This window comes from Sprattus sprattus (assembly GCF_963457725.1).
Source record: "Sprattus sprattus genome assembly, chromosome: 1".
Classification (NCBI taxonomy): Eukaryota; Metazoa; Chordata; class Actinopteri; order Clupeiformes; family Clupeidae; genus Sprattus; species Sprattus sprattus.
The window spans coordinates 41,247,852-41,266,622 of NC_137920.1; the positions used below are offsets into that span (position 1 = coordinate 41,247,852).

General features: G+C 40.0%; 1 protein-coding gene across 1 annotated transcript in view; it reads right to left on the bottom strand.

The window, feature by feature from the left end:
• Positions 1-18,771, bottom strand: part of map4k3a (mitogen-activated protein kinase kinase kinase kinase 3a) — a 44,363-nt gene that overhangs the window by 17,326 nt on the left and 8,266 nt on the right. The window contains exons 3-16 of the mRNA XM_080834511.1: positions 15,090-15,180; positions 14,905-14,969; positions 12,443-12,498; positions 12,223-12,270; positions 11,985-12,027; positions 11,700-11,772; positions 11,389-11,520; positions 10,001-10,063; positions 9,645-9,726; positions 7,107-7,223; positions 3,746-3,824; positions 2,995-3,053; positions 2,111-2,173; positions 750-805 (exon numbers count right to left, since the gene is read on the bottom strand). Coding sequence (XP_080690637.1) covers positions 750-805; positions 2,111-2,173; positions 2,995-3,053; positions 3,746-3,824; positions 7,107-7,223; positions 9,645-9,726; positions 10,001-10,063; positions 11,389-11,520; positions 11,700-11,772; positions 11,985-12,027; positions 12,223-12,270; positions 12,443-12,498; positions 14,905-14,969; positions 15,090-15,180 — 1,027 coding nt within the window. The remainder of the gene's footprint in view (positions 1-749; positions 806-2,110; positions 2,174-2,994; positions 3,054-3,745; positions 3,825-7,106; positions 7,224-9,644; positions 9,727-10,000; positions 10,064-11,388; positions 11,521-11,699; positions 11,773-11,984; positions 12,028-12,222; positions 12,271-12,442; positions 12,499-14,904; positions 14,970-15,089; positions 15,181-18,771) is intronic.

Sequence of the window (18,771 nt, forward strand, 5' to 3'; positions counted from 1 at the left end):
CATCTGTAAATAACATCTCAGCTCTTCACAATGGCCCCATGTTGGTACAGTATATTCTTGAGTGTAGGTTTGTCATTATATGTGTTTACATGAAAGGGAATCACATCTTAGTGTTTGAGTGTCCAGACAGTCCTGCATGATCATAAAGGATACATGGAGCTGCTGTGATGTCCTATAAGTCCTCTAGTTTGAGTATGTGTTTGTGTTTGTGCATGCATATTGAGCCTTAGAGCCATCTGTCTGTGTGAGATAATAGACCTTCCACTTTATCACCTAGGGAATAGTGCGTGTTAGCTGCACCATCTGCCAGCAGGCGTGCTGCTCACTGAGCCTCTAGCGGCCATCTTTGTCAGGGCCCCACCAACAGCACAGGGACCTTTAATGTGAAGCACTCTTGAGAGTGTGCTGTGCATGGACATCCATGTCAATAGTGGACATAACAGTAGCAGGGATCCCATAATATTGATCTAGAAGAGTTCATAGTTACAGTCTCGGGTACTGTACCCATTATGCTTTGTGCAAAATCAGCATTTTGACAATAGAAAAAAATGAATCACCATCGAAATTTAAGAAGTCTTGTGGTGGCCAAGAATATTCATAGAGATGTTGCTTTTTGAACATTTGATGTCTGCTCTCCTATCATGGTGAAGTAGAATTCACCAAGAGTTGGGCTGTTCACCCACTAGCAGGGAAAGTGTGTGAAATTGGAATGGAATGATCATGAAACACTACAGAGCAGGGTGACTTACCTATTGCCTCCAAGAATGGAACCACAAGACCCGTGTCCATAATCCATCTGAAGCTCCTGAGAAAGATAAGATCACATGAAAACAGAAAAGGGGGTATTTTCTAAGGTGATGATAAGCTTAAAAAAAATTAAATGATGAGGGGCAGCACATTTTAATTCAACAGTTTTGGTTTAAATCAAAATTATCAAAGGATAGATTTATCGAAAGATTGATTGCCACAATTTATGCACTTTAAACTGGCCTATGAACAATCTCCTCATCATGAAGACAGATAGATGCGATGAGTACTAGTTCCTCCAGCACTAGTCACGTCATAACAGAAATCCCACAGCCTCTCAGGCAAGACACTGATTTCTCTTCACCTGCCCATTCCAAAATGAGCACAACCAAATTTCCCCCACACAGCAAAATGTCATATCACCATTCAGTGCCCGTGGTCCTGCTGATGCACTCCTTTTAGAGACGAGACGGAGAAGGAGACAGCTGACAGAACATCTAAAGCTTTCCAGCTCACTGGCCATGTCACTCTCTTCTGTTCTCTCTATATCTTTGTACTTTTTGACCCATTTCCCTTTCTTCTTTCAACTTTCAAAACACTCCGGTCAAAAGCAGCATGTTCCTTTCAGTGGCTCTGTAGCATGTAGCCACAATCCCTCCGATCACCTTTGAGATTTCTGACTTGAACAGGGCTCAGTTTACAGCTCCAATAGCACATTTAGCAGCAGATGACCAGAAATGAGGAGAGGCTAATGGCCATCTGGATCAATCTACTGGTCCAATCCACTCCAGCAGTAATACCTCTACAGGCACATAGACTAGCACTACTTTGTCATAGAACATTATAGGGCAGAACACCCCAGTTAACTGTCTCCTTGGGACACAGAGACACCTTCACACTGTTTCCCCATCTCTACTTCTCACTCTCTCAGTGTGACTGTAAAGCTCTCTCGGAGGTAAGATCAGTCTCTATCATGAGGACTATAAATAGGGTCCCTGTGTGACCTTGTGAACACAGAATGCTCTGCTGTCTTCTCAAGGGACTTTGATCAGTTGGAGAAGCAAAGGAAGACGGCCACTTAAAGGCCCATGCCTTCATGTCACCCAGAGTCAGGGTAGAAGAGCAGATCGTAAACAGTGGACAGCCTGAGGGAGTCATTACACACAGCCTAGAGGCCTAGATAACTGATAAGATACTCAAGAGAAAAATGAAACACATCAGAAATGAACTGTGTCCAATGGAAAAAGACGAAAAAACTGAAGACACACAATATTCCACATGTAAAATAAAAAAACAAGGCAGATTTTTCCAAAAGCAGTACAGAAGGACAAGAAAGACCGAAAAACTAAATAGACAAACATACCAAATTAGATCTCGCAGTGTAGTAGATCTCTTCCACACAGTCCAAAAAATCGTCAGAGTCGAGCTATTGAACAGATACCAAAAAGCCAATATATTTTGTACAGCACATTTAAAAACAACAGCAGTTTTACCAAAGTGATTTTCAGTTGAGGTAAATAGATTGATCATACATTAAGACAGTTCAAAAGAATTTAATAAAATAAACAAGAAATAAAAGTGGAGAGAAATAAGTACGTAAAAACTTTAAAAAAAGTAAAAGTGATGTATAAAATAATTCCAAAAGGAATAAAAACAAAAAAGACAAATAGGCGAGCAAAATCAAAAAGTAATAAAAAAACGGAAATGAGTAATACATAGATAAAATCATAAATAAAAGTAAAAGTAAACCAAATAAAATGTATTGTTTTTTAATGTTTTGAATACAAGTATTTATTTAATCGAATATTTATTTTTCCCAACCATTAACCACGGTTTATACATTGATACATATTTTTGCTTGAAATGCCCATTCATTCTTTCAAATGGCTAGTAGCGCTTGCGCTAGAACTGCATGGCATTTTGTTTTACATGACATGATGACATACCATTGAATAAACAGCAGTTAATCACAGGTGTCAATATATGGGTTTGATTTATACAATTATATAAAATACTGGAAAGCGGTTCATTTACCTGTGGTTAATAGTCGGGAAATAGTATGCAATAGCATACATCAAATCGATTCTGAGTAAATGGGTGGTGTAGGACTAGGATTTCAGTTACTTACACTTTATTTTTTATGTACCATTTAGACAGAGAGCAGTGTTAAACCCAGAAACCCATTTAGAAACACAGACAGACAGACTGAGCGAGTGTTGTGTACTGAAAAACACAGTGGTCACTCACTGGTTCATGATGAGGCTCGGTCTCCTTCCGCAGAGGAGGGTCAAACTTCACTTGGCCCACTGTAGGGGGGAGGGGGGGGGCAGGAGTTTGTTTAACACAGAACATGTAGAAGTTTGTCTATTAATAAATGAAAGCTGAATTTAATGAGTCAATTCCTTAGAATTTAGAGAAACAGGTTAAAATCTTTGGCAGGTGGAATCATTTCACAATGAGGGGCCGATGTACTAACACTTAAGTGCAAACCACACCTAAAAACGTGCTGTACGTAAAGATCCGACTGCAAATGGCTCAAACCTCATTCTTCATACCGCAGGCACACACAATGGCAAGTGATACTTGCATTCATGCGATTGATGGGAACAGAGGGGCAGAGGAGGCATGACAGCGTTGGGTGAAGCATGAGAGGCCATTCAAACAATACCTTGACCGGCAAGACAAAGCTCTAGTGGATATTCTGTTCTTAGATTATATTTTAGTGTGGTTATAGATATTATAGTGTGGTTATAGATATCATAGTATGGTTATAGATATTATAGTGTGGTTATAGATATCATAGTGTGGTTATAGATATTATAGTTTGGTTATAGATATCATAGTGTGGTTATAGATATCATAGTGTGGTTATAGATATTATAGTGTGGTTATAGATATTATAATGTGGTTATAGATATCATAGTGTGGTTATAGTCATTCTGTTAGCGAGATCAGTACAGTAGGGTGCTCAAGTACACATACAATATCAAATACTTACATTTAATTTCGGAAAGTGTCTTCTCCTCACGAGCGTTTCTGCTGATGGAGGGGATCCGGTGGGGCACTGACAATGAAGGCTGCAAAAGACACACACACACACACACACACACACACACACACACACACACACACACACACACACACACACACACACACACACACACACACACACACACACACACACACACACACACACACACACACACACACACACACACACACACACACACACACACACACACACACTTCAAATATCTTATTGAAGCACATGACATGCTCTTGAAATACACCATCATCAATTACAAGAAGAATATACACCACTTCAGTCTCAACCCACATCACACCAGTGCAGAGGCCCTTCGTCCTGTTATATGGTATCTGATCGCATTACAACTTAAAGGATGTCACCCTCATGCTTGTCATCGTGTGTCATTGATTTGTCATGTGGCATCGATTGCATCCATCAGCAGGACACACTAACATCTGAGCCAGGAAGTGGCAGATGAATTGTTCCTGCTGAGTTGGCACAGGTGTACGAACAATATGTGAAGGACACCATCATCCCCTCACTCTCAAGCCCAGCTGCAGTCAAATGGATGTCAAGAGAGGAGATGTGTTTTCCACATCAAAGTCCTTCAGACAACAAGGACAAGCAGAGGCATTATAAGAAGAAAAACTTGATCTCCTTTCCCTTCTCCACTTCTCCTGGTGGACATGGTGGATGCATGATTTGCGTGGCTGTTTAAACGGCACCCAGTAAAGCTGCGCACCCAATGGGAGTCTAAGTGGGGTTAAACAACTTGAATGACCACTCCCATCCTCCGTGAAGGCCATGAGTATTTTTACCAGACAAGCAACACTGACAAAACAGCCCCTGACCCAGATGAAGAACTTTCACAAATAGTCACCAATGAAATAGAACCTATGTTGGATACTTTGAGCATTACTTCTAATCCTACAAGAACTGACAGGCCTCTTCCTTAGGGACTAAGTAGAGATGGAAAAAGACAAATACACACAAAGCCCTGGGGACTTTATAAAACCGTGTGTAGCTTCAACATTAAAACTTGGTGGATGGACGAAACAGAGGGCCAAAACAAATCCAGGTTTTAAAACGGGGTGCTTTACCACTCGAAATTGACAACAAATGGAGACTACAGACATACATCTTTAGTGCATCCCATAGTCATGAATAATACATAAAAAACCCGTCACCCGTCGCAACATTCTTTATTTCTTCTTGTTAGCCATGTGGTTGTGTTTAGCAGGAGTGGGCTACAGACAGCTCATGTTGTACCGTAAAAGAGGGCCTTTACGGATCCTGGGTACAGCAATGCGTGTGTGTTGCGTGTAGCATGACGCATGCACCATGTTATCTGACCATAATTAAACATAACTCATCAAGGCAGACATAGACAAATCATAAACAGAAACAATATTCCTATTATTGCCGGCCAGCCTCTCCCTCATTAATTCATATTATGCTGATACTAATACTGATAACGTGACCATATTACCTACTGTTGATTGTTTACCTAAATGTATCTCTTTATCGGTTTATCAAATTGATGTTTACCAACCAAATTTGCTCTCTCTATAGCGTGACCTTTGCTCTCAAATGCTGATGGCTGTGGAAACATTGTTCCTCATCACCATGTCAATCAAGTACATACACTCACCTTGTCCCTTTCTTCCCCTCCTAGTCTAGACTGTCTTCGCTGTGGGATGCTGCTGTAGTCTTTCCACCTGATCTATTTGTAGAAGCCCTCGGCCGACACTCACCCCCACCACACTGTCTTATTCTACCCCATACGCTGTGTTAGTATTTACCTGCACTGTAAATAATTGCCACCATCGAAAGTTTTCGGTTCCATTACTCTACTAACCCTTGTAATAGTAACCTCATGAGCACACTGTATACCCACTGAACTGTTCTTCAATACCTGAATGCTCTCTCCCCATCTTATCCACTAGTAATTTAGTATGTATCATGTATATACCATCTTGTGTTTGTATCTGTATTGTGTACATGTGACACATGTATGCTAGCATGCTCATCCTGATATGTGTATGATTTCATCTGCTATGTTTCTGATTGTTTCCCCTCCCTTCTGCCACAAGCCACACCCCTTTATCCTTCCTTTTCTATCTCTACCTGGCCGACTCATCCCATTCCTTTAAGGACCATTACCCTTCCCATCTCTCCACAGGATGATGGTCCTTCCAACTCCTCTTTTTGAGGATGAACCGAATCAATGAAAAGATAGAGGAAACTCTAGATAGATAGAGGAAACTCTTGATAGAGAGAGGAAACTCTAGATAGAAAGAGAGAGGAAACTCTTGATAGATAGAGAGAGAGGAAACTCTAGATAGATAGAGAGAGAGGAAACTCTTGATATATAGAGATAGAGGGAACTCTTGATAGAGAGAGAGAGAGAGAGGAACTCTAGATAGATAGACAGAGAGGAAACTCTAGATAGATAGAGAGAGAGGAAACTCTAAATAGATAGAGAGAGGAAACTCTAGATAGATAGAGAGAGAGGAAACTCTTGATAGATAGAGAGAGAGGAAACTCTAGATAGATAGAGAGAGAGAGAGGAAACTCTTGATAGATAGAGAGAGAGGAAACTCTTGATAGATAGAGAGAGGAAACTCTTGATAGATAGAGAGAGAGGAAACTCTTGATAGATAGAGAGAGGAAACTCTAGATAGATAGAGAGGAAACTCTAGATAGATAGAGAGAGAGGAAACTCTTGATAGATAGAGAGAGAGGATACTTTAGATAGATAGAGAGAGAGGAAACTCTTGATAGATAGAGACAGAGGAAACTCTAGATAGATAGAGAGGAAACTCTTGATAGATAGAGAGAGAGGAAACTCTAGATAGATAGAGAGAGAGGGAACTCTAGATAGATAGAGAGAGGAAACTCTTGATAGAGAGAGAGCAAACTCTAGATAGATAGAGAGAGAGGAAACTCTAGATAGATAGAGAGGAAACTTTAGATAGAGAGTGATAGAGGAAACTCTAGATAGATAGAGAGAGAGGAAACTCTAGATAGATAGAGAGAGAGGAAACTCTTGATAGATAAAGAGCGAGGAAACTCTTGATAGATAGAGAGAGAGGAAACTCTAGATAGATAGAGAGAGAGGAAACTAGATAGATAGAGAGAGAGGAAACTCTAGATAGATAGAGATAGAGGGAACTCTAGATAGATAGAGAGAGAGGAAATTCTTGATAGATAGAGAGAGAGGAAACTCTAGATAGAGAGAGAGAGAGAGGAAACTCTTGATAGATAGAGATAGAGGGAACTCTTGATAGATAGAGAGAGAGGAAACGCTTGCACTCTGCTGTCAGCTTACCTCAGATTCTGTGTCGTCATCATCAATGTCAGAGTAGGAAGTAGGATCAGGGTTGCTGATCTTGTCCAGCAGCTCAATGCCCAGAGTGTGACTAAGGGGCTGTGTGACAAAAGGATCCTAAAAGAAGTAGCAAGGGGGTGAGAATGAGTTCATTCAAGCACTGTCAAAATAAATGTATGCATTTACACGTCATCATATTAACACTTTACCCCTGAGTCATCTACTACTACCTAAAGATTCAGGCAGATTGAGATGCATGACCTCTTCAGTGTCAATATGGGCAAAAACACATTTTTCATCCTAATGCACCTTTCAGAAAGAACTAATAAAGTATTACATTAATTTTGGTTAATGTGTTCAATACTTCTTTCTCTAAGTTGTATGCAGTGTTGCATTAGAAATATGTTCGATACAAAATGCTGATGTAATGAATACTTATTTTATTTATATAGATTACACACTCAGAATTTGAAATGGTTTCCTTCTCGCAATTGAAAGTTTGCCCCACACTCCCTGCTATTCATCAAGGGATTACATTTGCCTTGATGTGTGCAGCAATTATTGCAGCAAAGTCTTGTCTTTCTTCTGCACTGCATACGTTGCCTAACTCAATGTGATGCATTATCATGTATTACCGCACTAGGTAGGTGGAACCAGAGTCTCTTAAAAAATGGGTACAGGAAAAAAAGACTGAGATTTGTGTATAAAGAGTGGCAGTGAAAGCCTAAATGTCCAGCATTCTGGGTGAAAGCTGGATGAGTCAACAGCTGAATGACATTGATCAAACCTGATTGTAGATCATGATTTACAAACCACTTCCTTTCAGATGCACACTGTTGTTCGTAGTAATTTACAACACAACGTTTCCAAACAGAAATAAGTCTTGTGCATAACAGTTCATTAATGAAATAGTCTGGGCCTCGTTTCCCGAACGCGCACTTAGCCTAAAAAGCACTTGAAATCGCTCGTAAGAGGATTCCTACGTTGCAGACGGGTTTCCCAACGCCACACTTAGCTTAAGTGTATCTTTCATTGAGAGGAATTCTACGTGTGGTCAGGACCAGTAGTAACTTCACACTTAGCGATGTAATCCACCAGGGGCGTCGTTCGACCGTCGTTCGGAAGAAACGGGAAATAAAAAAAAAAAACATGGCTACTTGAAGCGAGGAATATTTTACATGAATAAAGCTATCTACACAACTTTTTATATGTTTATAATGACTCGGTTTGATCGGAAATGTGCTACGCGACCAATGCAGAGTATTTAGGTCTTGACTGAAGCTTTCAAACAGTAGTTTGATGGCACATTTAGCGCTTATGCCACCACTCCATTGGCTTATATGGTAGCTTCTAGCTAGATGGTTGTATATTATGTAGAAGAAATCCAAACGATGTTTCTGTGTATAGCACATCATGAGAATGTCATTGTTTCACCTGCCTATTCCCATCAAAATAGAAATAAAGAATATTGAGTATTTGAAAATAAAGATTAGGCTATACAAAACTAGTGCATTGCCCGTAGGAATTATGCATTCTGTAGTGTTAGCAGACGTAGGGCTGTTGGGTAGTGTAATGGCAAGACATATTTGCACTCCACATAGGTACAGGTTACACTGAAGTATTATTGTGATGCATGTTTCCTTTTCATTAAGAAATGTGTTAATGGTAGCCTTTTTGGAGAGTTACCAACAAATAAAGTTTGAGATTATGTAGTGGATGCAGTTGAATATACTGTAGATGTCAACGTTGCTGTCTAAACTATAAACTAAATGTCATAAAGAAAGACATTATTTAAAATGAAGTTATGGTTGAAATAGGATCACTTCTTTATTGTAAGGGTAAGTGTAGGGCAAGAATGGTCATGCAGTTGGACTCAAATGTAGGTTAATTTTATTGAATGTATGTAGCCTACTGTACTGTATGACTTTGATGATGCTAGCTTTGACAGCCCACTCTCAGACAGATCGTAATAAATGTCCTTACAATGGGAACACAGTTTAAATAGGCTTCTCTGCTGGAGATGGCGTTACTATCCCCGCCCCGAATTTAGTGCACATTGCACGTTCGATGCACGCATAGGCTAGCTAATTTCACAGCAATTAACGTAAACAGGTTAACCTGACGTAAACAGCTCCTAAGAGCTACTTAAGAACTCGTGCACGTTGCGCTCGTGCACCTGACTTTAAGTTGATGGTTGGGAAACGCACGTAAATACAAAGTGCTACTTAGTGTACGATGTCGCGAAAATCCACGTAGGCCGTTAAGATACATCGTTATCGGGAAACGAGGCCCTGGGCCATAGCCAAATTAGGTTAATTGTAGAGTGTTGTAGAAACACTGTTAAAATGCCCATCCCAGGCCACTCATTATTTAGCACCAATTAGCACCTTTCATAGTATCATAATCAATCTTTTTTCAGTCAGACATTTTTTCCTACATACACTAAAAGAAACCTATGGCAAATGTCACACCAAACAAAACATTTGACAGTTTATCAGTAATGGAAGAAATACTTGAAATATTATGTTACTACTGTACCTGCAATAATTTATCAGATGAAGGCCTCTTCTTTGGATTTTTTGTGAGTGCCAGCTTCACAAAATGTTGAAAATGCGTGGACCTTATAGTTTAAGAAGGGGGGCAGCATGAGGGTAGACACTATAACTGTGCAGTACATTAGAGTCTATTCTCAATTTGATGTACTAATTAAAAGTATATTGTACTTATGATGATACAAATTAAGATATAATATTAGCATCAAGGGGAGTTCAGATTAAATCTGTCTACACAGAATTCACATATGACATAAGTGTTTAAATCATGGCTTTAGAGTGATCACTACCTTTAGTAAACACAGTGGAAAATGAGTCGTTTAAAACAGGACATATTCTCACCATTTTATCTTGTCTCTTAATTTTGGTGGCTGGAAGTTACTTTTTGTCATCAGGAATAGGGCTCTGGGTAAAGGAAGGAAGCATTTTTAACCGTAAATGCCAAAACACAATTAACATCTGAGTTACAGCACTGGTCATGGACATTTGAGTACAGACATTTTAAACTACATGAAAAGACTCACACTCAAGACTTCTATGTGGAAGGATAGAAACCCAAATAGGCAAGTGGCCTGAAATCAGTCTGTCTATCTATCTATCTATGTGCTGTTATGCAAAATCAAGACATATCCAACAATAACAATGTATTTGGTTAACAATTTACAAAATTATTCTATGTGTCAGTTGTTCACAGGTTCAACAGTTAATTAAAAAAAGATATATGTATTTGCCATTTGACCTAAACCATCAGGAATTCAAAAGATGTGGTATACTTTTAATTTAAACGTGCGTTCAGGCAGCTGGGAATTGGGAAAGTTCCCCGAGCGGTATGTTCCCGAGTTTGACAGATGTTCAGGTGAATTCTCCTACTTTGAGGTCGGAACTTTCCTACTTTCTTAGCTTCTCACGAATGCCCCATAATATCAGTTATTACAAAAAGCATATTTGCAAATTTGTGACACTTGTTGTATTGGCCTAGTGTTTAAGACTGAATACTATCTACACATTTAATGCTCTTGTAACCAACTAACCCCATCTTTGAGTGATTCATAGCACAAATAAATTGGATGCCACTATCTACCTAATAGCTATGTTCTGGGTAAGTGAAAATTATACAAAATGGGTATTTATTATGAACATTTTAACATGGTAAAAGAAGTATTCTGAATGATTTTGTGATTTGCTTATACAACTTAATAATAAACTAATGTCTTTATGGCTTTGCCTCACAGGGAATCCGTAACACTAAACATGGTGTCTTTTTTAGCCTTTTTTGAGTGGTTGACAGGGGGAAAAGTTCACACCGTTTGTCATATTTAAATGTGGATTCACGTGATGTTCTTTTAATGTCTGTTTGAACATCGTGGAGTTATAGCTTTCTTCCCTTTAAGGAGCCTGGTCTTGTTTGCCCAAAATGGCTGCTGAGTGCCTATATAGACTTTAGTGGATCTCTGAGCTTCTGAACTGTATATCATAAAGACTTTGGTTGACCTCAGAGCGTCTGAACTGTAGATCAAAAAGACTTTGGGTGATCTCAGAGCGTCTGAACTTTATATCATGAAGACTTTGGTTGATCTCAGAGCGTCTGAACTTTATATCATAAAGACTTTGGTTAATCTCAGAGCGTCTGAACTTTATATCATAAAGACGTTGGTTGATCTGTGAGCTTCTGAACTGTATATCATAAAGACTTTGGTTGATCTCAGAGCGTCTTAACTGTATATCTTTACCTCATGGGATGCAAGTCAAACATCGGTGGCTGAAGCTCTGCGAGCTCGATGGCAGTAATGCCCACGGCCCAGATGTCACAGAGGTGGTTGTAGCCTCCTTTCCTCTCGACTGCTGCCACCTCTGGTGCCATCCTGCCAAACAGAAAGAACACTGATTCAGCACAATCAAATATCTCTCATTCAAATATATTACTGAAAAATACTATACACTAAAACAAGTTTTAGTCTAATATGCAACCGAACCAATCTGGACCCCAAAGGTTTTCAATCTAATATTTTTGGTCCTTGTCAAAAGTAGAAGGGAGAGTTACCAATAAGGGGTTCCAATGAAGGACTTCCTCTTGGCCAGTGTGGCTGTGATTTGTGCAGAGACTCCAAAGTCAGCTGGTGGATAACACAGGTCAAAGGTCAACAAGATGATGATGATGATATTGCACATGTTATGCCTTGTGTTGTGTTCACAGATATGGAAGGATCTCAGTTACCACAATGCAATTTGATGATTAATCCAATACACGTTCAGTTATCTTCATAGCTTGTGTATGACTGAGAAAAATAAAAACTTTGAGAATACAATAGATACTTTGTTTTCTTACCTAATTTAATGTACCCATTGTCTGTCAACAAAATGTTGGCCCCCTTAAGCAGAGTAAAAAATATATTAATCCATTAGGCCACAACAGAACTTCAGAATGTGTTAGTCTTCTAGAGAGAGAGTGGAGACAGATACAGTGGTGCTCACTGTACACACTCTCGCTTTGAAACCCATTTTTAGTAGGCAGAGAGGTTTTCATATTTCAAAATATATAAGACAAGCTACAGATGCCACTCTACCTTTATGTCTCTGTGCATCTTTCCTTTGCTATGTAGATAGTACAAACCCTGCAGAAGATACAGTAAATAGATGAAGCATTCATGAGATCTTTTTAGCATTCATACAGTATTGCTCACTTTTACAAAGTACAGAAATCATGGCAAAAGGTGCCGCCACCAGAATGATCACAATAACGAAACAACAGTATGGCTTAATTTGGTCTTGTGTTCTATGGCTTACCTGTAGGGTTTCACGTGACACATAAGCTATCTGAGACTCCGTCAGAGGCCCCGATACTACAAAAGAAGTGGGAGAGTGTATAAGTCATTTTAATGAACATTAGAAGTGGGAGAGTGTATAATTCATTGTAATGAATAGTATTCAAGGGAACGCTGACACTGGAAACAAAAACAAATCACAGCAATGCGTTGCTACACAGCTAACCATTGTTAGTTGTCCCAGCTATGCTAGCCACTACTATAAATGGGTTGACAATAAAAGTAAAATACAGTAACTTGCCATAAGAGCAAAAATTAGAATGAATATTTTAAGGACCACACCAGACAAAGGATTTCAACATTATTCAGTCTGGAGAAGTTAACAACCTCCTTCAATGAGTGTTTCTAGATAAACAAACCTGTTTTGTCACAAAAGCTGCTAGTGTCACTGCTAAAAATCATAATCACTACACCGAGACATTTACACACAATACCATGGGGCAACAGAGGCTGAATGCACTTGCTATGCTTTCCATTGAAAATGAATTTATTTATGGATTGGTGGACTTTGACAGCTTTAACAATTATATTTTGACAGTCTTGACAAGTTTGCCCAGGTGAAAGATTGTTGTGCATCTTTTCATTTTAAGCAATGAACGTCACTGGGGAATCTATTGCATTATTAGGTGTGTAACAAGGTGTGCTATTTTGGCTGTAGGTTAAGGCCCACAGAGCAATGGGTTTCCCTGCTCTGAAATGTTGCTTTGGATGTGTTATAACAGTTGCAGACCACAATGATTGGATACGACTTGATTACTCCCGAGTCGTTTTCTGTTAATGTGTGCATTTGTGATTTCATTGAGGAGGTGTTTGTGGTTGGATTCATTGAGCCAGTAGGTTGGTGTGTGGTTTCATTGATGAGGCAGACGCTGCCCACACAGACGTTATTGAGCCCAGGCCAGAGACACCACTGGAGATGCATCATGGGTTGGAAAAGAAAGCCATTACTATCTGGACAGAATTATGACACCACAGTCTGTTGACACTAAAGTGCATTCCAGTATTGACTACGCTAATACAGTTGGGAGAAGCTCTCCTGCCTGAACACTGTTCACTGAACAGTCATGATGGACCTATGTAAGATGTGTTGGTCTTAGCTCTCCTGCCTTAACACTGTTCACTGAACAGTCATGATGGACCTATGTAAGATGTGTTTGTCTTAGCTCTCCTGCCTTAACACTGTTCACTGAACAGTCATGATGGACCTATGTAAGATGTGTTTGTCTTAGCTCTCCTGCCTTAACACTGTTCACTGAACAGTCATGATGGACCTATGTAAGATGTGTTTGTCTTAGCTCTCCTGCCTTAACACTGTTCACTGAACAGTCATGATGGACCTATGTAAGATGTGTTGGTCTTAGCTCTCCTGCCTTAACACTGTTCACTGAACAGTCATTAATGGACATGCACCTCCCTACCTACAAGAATTAATTACTCCCCAAACCTCCACCTGCACCCTCAGGTCTTCAAACAGCTCGCTCCTCCGCGTCCCCAAAACCAAGCTCCGCACCATGGGCGACCGGGCCTTTTGCTCGGCAGCGCCACATTTATGGAACAGCCTCCCTGACCACCTAAGGGCAACACAGACACTGGATTCCTTTAAAGCTGGACTTAAAACTTTTTTATTCAGGAAGGCATTTCTGGCCTTGTGTTAAATCTTTTCTGTTATGCTTATGTTAATATTTAAATTTGTTTTTAATTTTATTGTATTATTATAGTCAATTTCTAATATGTAGGCACTCTGAGATTCCTTGGAATGAAAAGTGCGTTAAAAATAAAATGAATTATTATTATTATTATTATTTATGTAAGATGTGTTGGTCTTATCTGGCAGATAGGTGAGAAAGAGGGAGAGGTTTAGAGACTGGTTTAATTTTGCATCCTGTAGATGTCTGTTTTACAGCACAACATGTATAAGATGTCCACCTTCCTGGTAAGCATACAGAGTGATTCTTTAGAGGAGACCATAGTCCGCAGAAGAAATTCAACAGTAAGACAGGAGCATAGAGGACTCTGAGAGTGTCTGCGCTTCTGAATCAGTGTTAATTTGGTTGCTTGTTACCTCAGCAGACTTGGGAGAAGGGAGTCTGCACGGTGTTAATCAAAACTCTGAACCCTGCTGCTCAGCATTGCTGTGACAGCAGGGAGTCGGCCGTGTGGGAGGTGCAGTGGCGCTGCTCACACCAGCGTTCACACCGCTCACACCGCTCGCTTCCACAGACCAGAAGCTCAAGGCATCCTCCCACTCTGCACCCACACACTCCAGACAGCTAATGATCCTTAAAGCTCAGCAGAGACCGCAAGATTTATGACAATGGAAAGTTCCAGGGTGGTTAGCTGAAGCAAACTAAAGGTAAGGTTACAGGTCGAAGGTTATAGGTCAGGGTTTCCTTCTAACCCTGATTTGTGTGGACCATATCTTACCATTATATATGTCTTGAAGGGAGCCGCCTCCACAATGCTCCATGCAGATCCATAATTTATCCCTTCTGAAAGAGCAAGAAGCACAAAATACTTCACTTTGATGTAGCCCATAGAGGGATTTACATACATATATTTATAGTCTGGGGTCGTGTCATGCTGCAGTGGGGGGGGGGTGTCTTCCCTACCTGAGGTAACTCCCGAAATACGCCACGATGTTGGAGTGCTTGCAGTCCTTCATCATGAAGATCTCCTGTTGCACAACTGCAAAGTCCTCGCCTGTAGCCAAACATCCAGTTGAACAAGAAAGGTAAGAACACAAGTATGCAAACCGTGGCCAAAGGGAGGTAAAGACCAATGAATCACAATTAAAATGTTTTCATCTATGCACCTCACCTTAACATCACAACACAAAAAAGGTCCAGTTAGCAATTCTTCCACAATTCTTTCACAATCAAATAAGTTCAATCAACACAGTGAATTCTTCAAACTGTAAACCATGGAGAAGTGATGTGTTAAAAATTGAGCAATTTGAACAAGTATCTGTTCGAAAGAAATGGTGGATCCAAAGAATCGTCCTTAAAGAGCTGAAGAGCAACTAACCAAGACAAGCAGATTTTGAGTCTTTGGGCAAGTTATTTTAGATTCCTTAAGCCCAGTCGACAAATGGACCATTTTGTAAATTGACTATCAAACGTTCTGTTCTAGTTTCTTTTGAGCAGCAAAAGTACAGTATTTTAAGCTAGCAGGCCTAATGTACCACAAACTAACTAACTGGTTCATCTTCATTGACCCAGACTAAAACAACATGAAACCTGGTTGTTATAACTCATGACCAATCTCATTTCTCAAGGTCTTGTCAGTTGAGACTCTATTGTCTAGTAACACAAGGAGAGAAAAAAGGGCATGTTTTTTTACCCCCATTTTAAAACACACGTTTTGCATGAATGTTATCAGGTTTGTCCATTAAATTAAAAATAATCAACAGTTTAACATGTATTTATTTCTATGGACTACTCCACAAAGTCTGAAGGCTAAGTGACTGCCAGGCTGCTAGACTGAGCTTGAGCAACTGACTTACCTAGCTAGCTAGCAAAAGAAAGAGAGAACGTGCAAGACAGACCGTATTCGGTAGCCTTAAGACCAACCAACAGGTTGAAAGTGCTGGAGAAATGCCAAAGATGTCATGGAGAGAAATATAATGGAGAGAGAGAGGCAGTAACATCAGCCTTAGATACAGGATGCATAGGGAGGACAGGAGAGGCAGTAGCAGACCCTCACTGTTGTTAAAATCGGTCAGAATGTGTGCTGTACTATAAACATCTACCTCAGAGTTGAAAACATCACAAATATAAAGCCTATGGACAACCTAACATCAGTTGATAACAGCCATCCTCCTGAATAGGTCTCCTCTCTGTATGTCAATGTATGGGACCTCTTTCTCACATCAGTCACTGCCACAGGTTTAAAACTGAAGCATGAAACCAAGGTCATCATGTTTTGGTGCTGTACTGCAAGGACATGTCATGCTGAGAAAATGACAGCGGTAGAGAAGTGGAATAACCTTCAACTACCCCCACACCTGTGACAGACTAGTGCTTGGTCTACATTGAAGTCATCCTGCTACACAGTATTTACCCCGTGCATAAAGAATACTGTTAGAGTATTTACCCCCTGCATAAAGAATACTGTTAGAGTATTTACCCCCTGCATACAAAAATACTGTTAGAGTATTTACCCCCTGCATAAAGAATACTGTTAGAGTATTTACCCCCTGCATAAAGAATACTGTTAGAGTATTTACCCCGTGCATAAAAAATACTGTTAGAGTATTTACCCCGTGCATAAAAAATACTGCTGCAGAGTATTTACCCCCTGCATAAAGAATACTGCTGCAGAGTATTTACCCCCTGCATAGAGACACACCCATAGCCTCAACAACCCAGTGATCTGCAGTAATGTGGTGTTAAACCCACTGTGCTACCCCCGATAACTACCAATACTGATAGTGTGCCCCCCCGCCCCCCAACTTTAAAACCCAACACGTTAGCACTCTGTTGCTAGGTCAGCACATTTGCTAAGCCAGGGCTATCGAACAGACAGCTTTCTGAAGTATTTACAGGAGGATGGAGCACAACTGCAGGTCTGACAGTTTGAAAAGAAAAAAGGGAAAGGATGAAGGAGAAAAAAAGGAGTTACGTGCCCTGGAGGCTTATTCTTCACTGTGATTGGGCAGCTAAGGGGCCTAGGTCTCTAGCTGATTGGTGGAAAGATGTGTGCTGTCTGTCCTATGGGCTTTGGACCTGACACCAATGATCTGAGCTGACCTTGATCTCCAGCTCAGGTCTCCACATCCATAAAAGCAGATGCCATTTTACATGAGAGAGCGAGAGCAGGCGAGAGAGAGAGAGAGAGAGAGAGAGAGAGAACAAAGTGACTTTGTTGTGACTGCATGCTTAATGATAGAAGCTGAGGTCTCATTAAAAGACTTAAACCTCCCATCCCTTCCAACTGCCTACGCCAATGTATGTCGAGCCCTTTCCATGCCTTCTACAGTGCTGCAGATAAATATTTTAACTTACGTAATCTCTCATTAAAATGGATGTGACTTTGCAGGAGAGGACCCTGAAAATCTCTATTTACTACCAAAAGCAAATATTAATTATTTTTCAAAAACTCTACGGCGAAATATTCCTTAATTCAATATTTCCAGATTTTTTTTTTTTACTACTGATAACACAGCTCATAAAAAAAGGTCGATCACCCTTTTCATCAATCTTTATCGGTCAGAACGTATTGAGTTCCTAAACTCCTCTTTCTGATGGATAAGGAATATTGTATTCCTGGCCTCCCCTCTGATGCATGCAGAATATCAGGTTCTGTATTCGTCCTCTCTCGGGGGACCAGTGGGGCCGTGCCGCATGGACAGATGATCTGAGCTTCCTGCTCACGCTGCCGTTTGCTCTCAGATGATGCAATGACATTACACAGCTCAGAGGTGACAGCCTCCTCACGGGGAGGGACGTGAAGCGGACCGGACCGGACCTGCCCTCTACACTCTACTGCAGTCGGGGAAATACACACAAACAACCTGCCCCAGCTTGAGTGTTTGTGTACAGTTCTAGACACTAATATTACACTATTATATTGTGTTTGTGTACAGTTCTAGACACTAATATTACACTATTATATTGTGTTTGAGTACAGTTCTAGACACTAATATTACACTATTATATTGTGTTTGAGTACAGTTCTAGACACTAATATTACACTATTATATTGTGTTTGAGTACAGTTCTAGACACTAATATTACACTATTATATTGTGTTTGAGTACAGTTCTAGACACTAATATTACACTATTATATTGTGTTTGTGTACAGTTCTAGACACTAATATTACACTATTATATTGTGTTTGTGTACAGTTCTAGACACTAATATTACACTATTATATTGTGTTTGAGTACAGTTCTAGACACTAATATTACACTATTATATTGTGTTTGTGTACAGTTCTAGACACTAATATTACACTATTATATTGTGTTTGTGTACAGTTCTAGACACTAATATTACAGTATTATATTGTGTTTGTGTACAGTTCTAGACACTAATATTACACTTTTGTATTTCTGACATGGTAGTTCCAATGTTACAAATCCTACAAGAATAAATTCAGTTCAAACTTTTGAAGATGTTTTCACTCCATCTACCACAGAGGTCGTGAACTCTGGATTCCTCCATATTTGCTTAGAAGGAAGATGTTTCTGGAAACACACTACGTCTAACATGACTGGTTTGTTTGTAGGAGAGTAAACATGCTCATGTTAACCCTTTGCCAGTTCATGAAATGAACAGTAGCTACCAT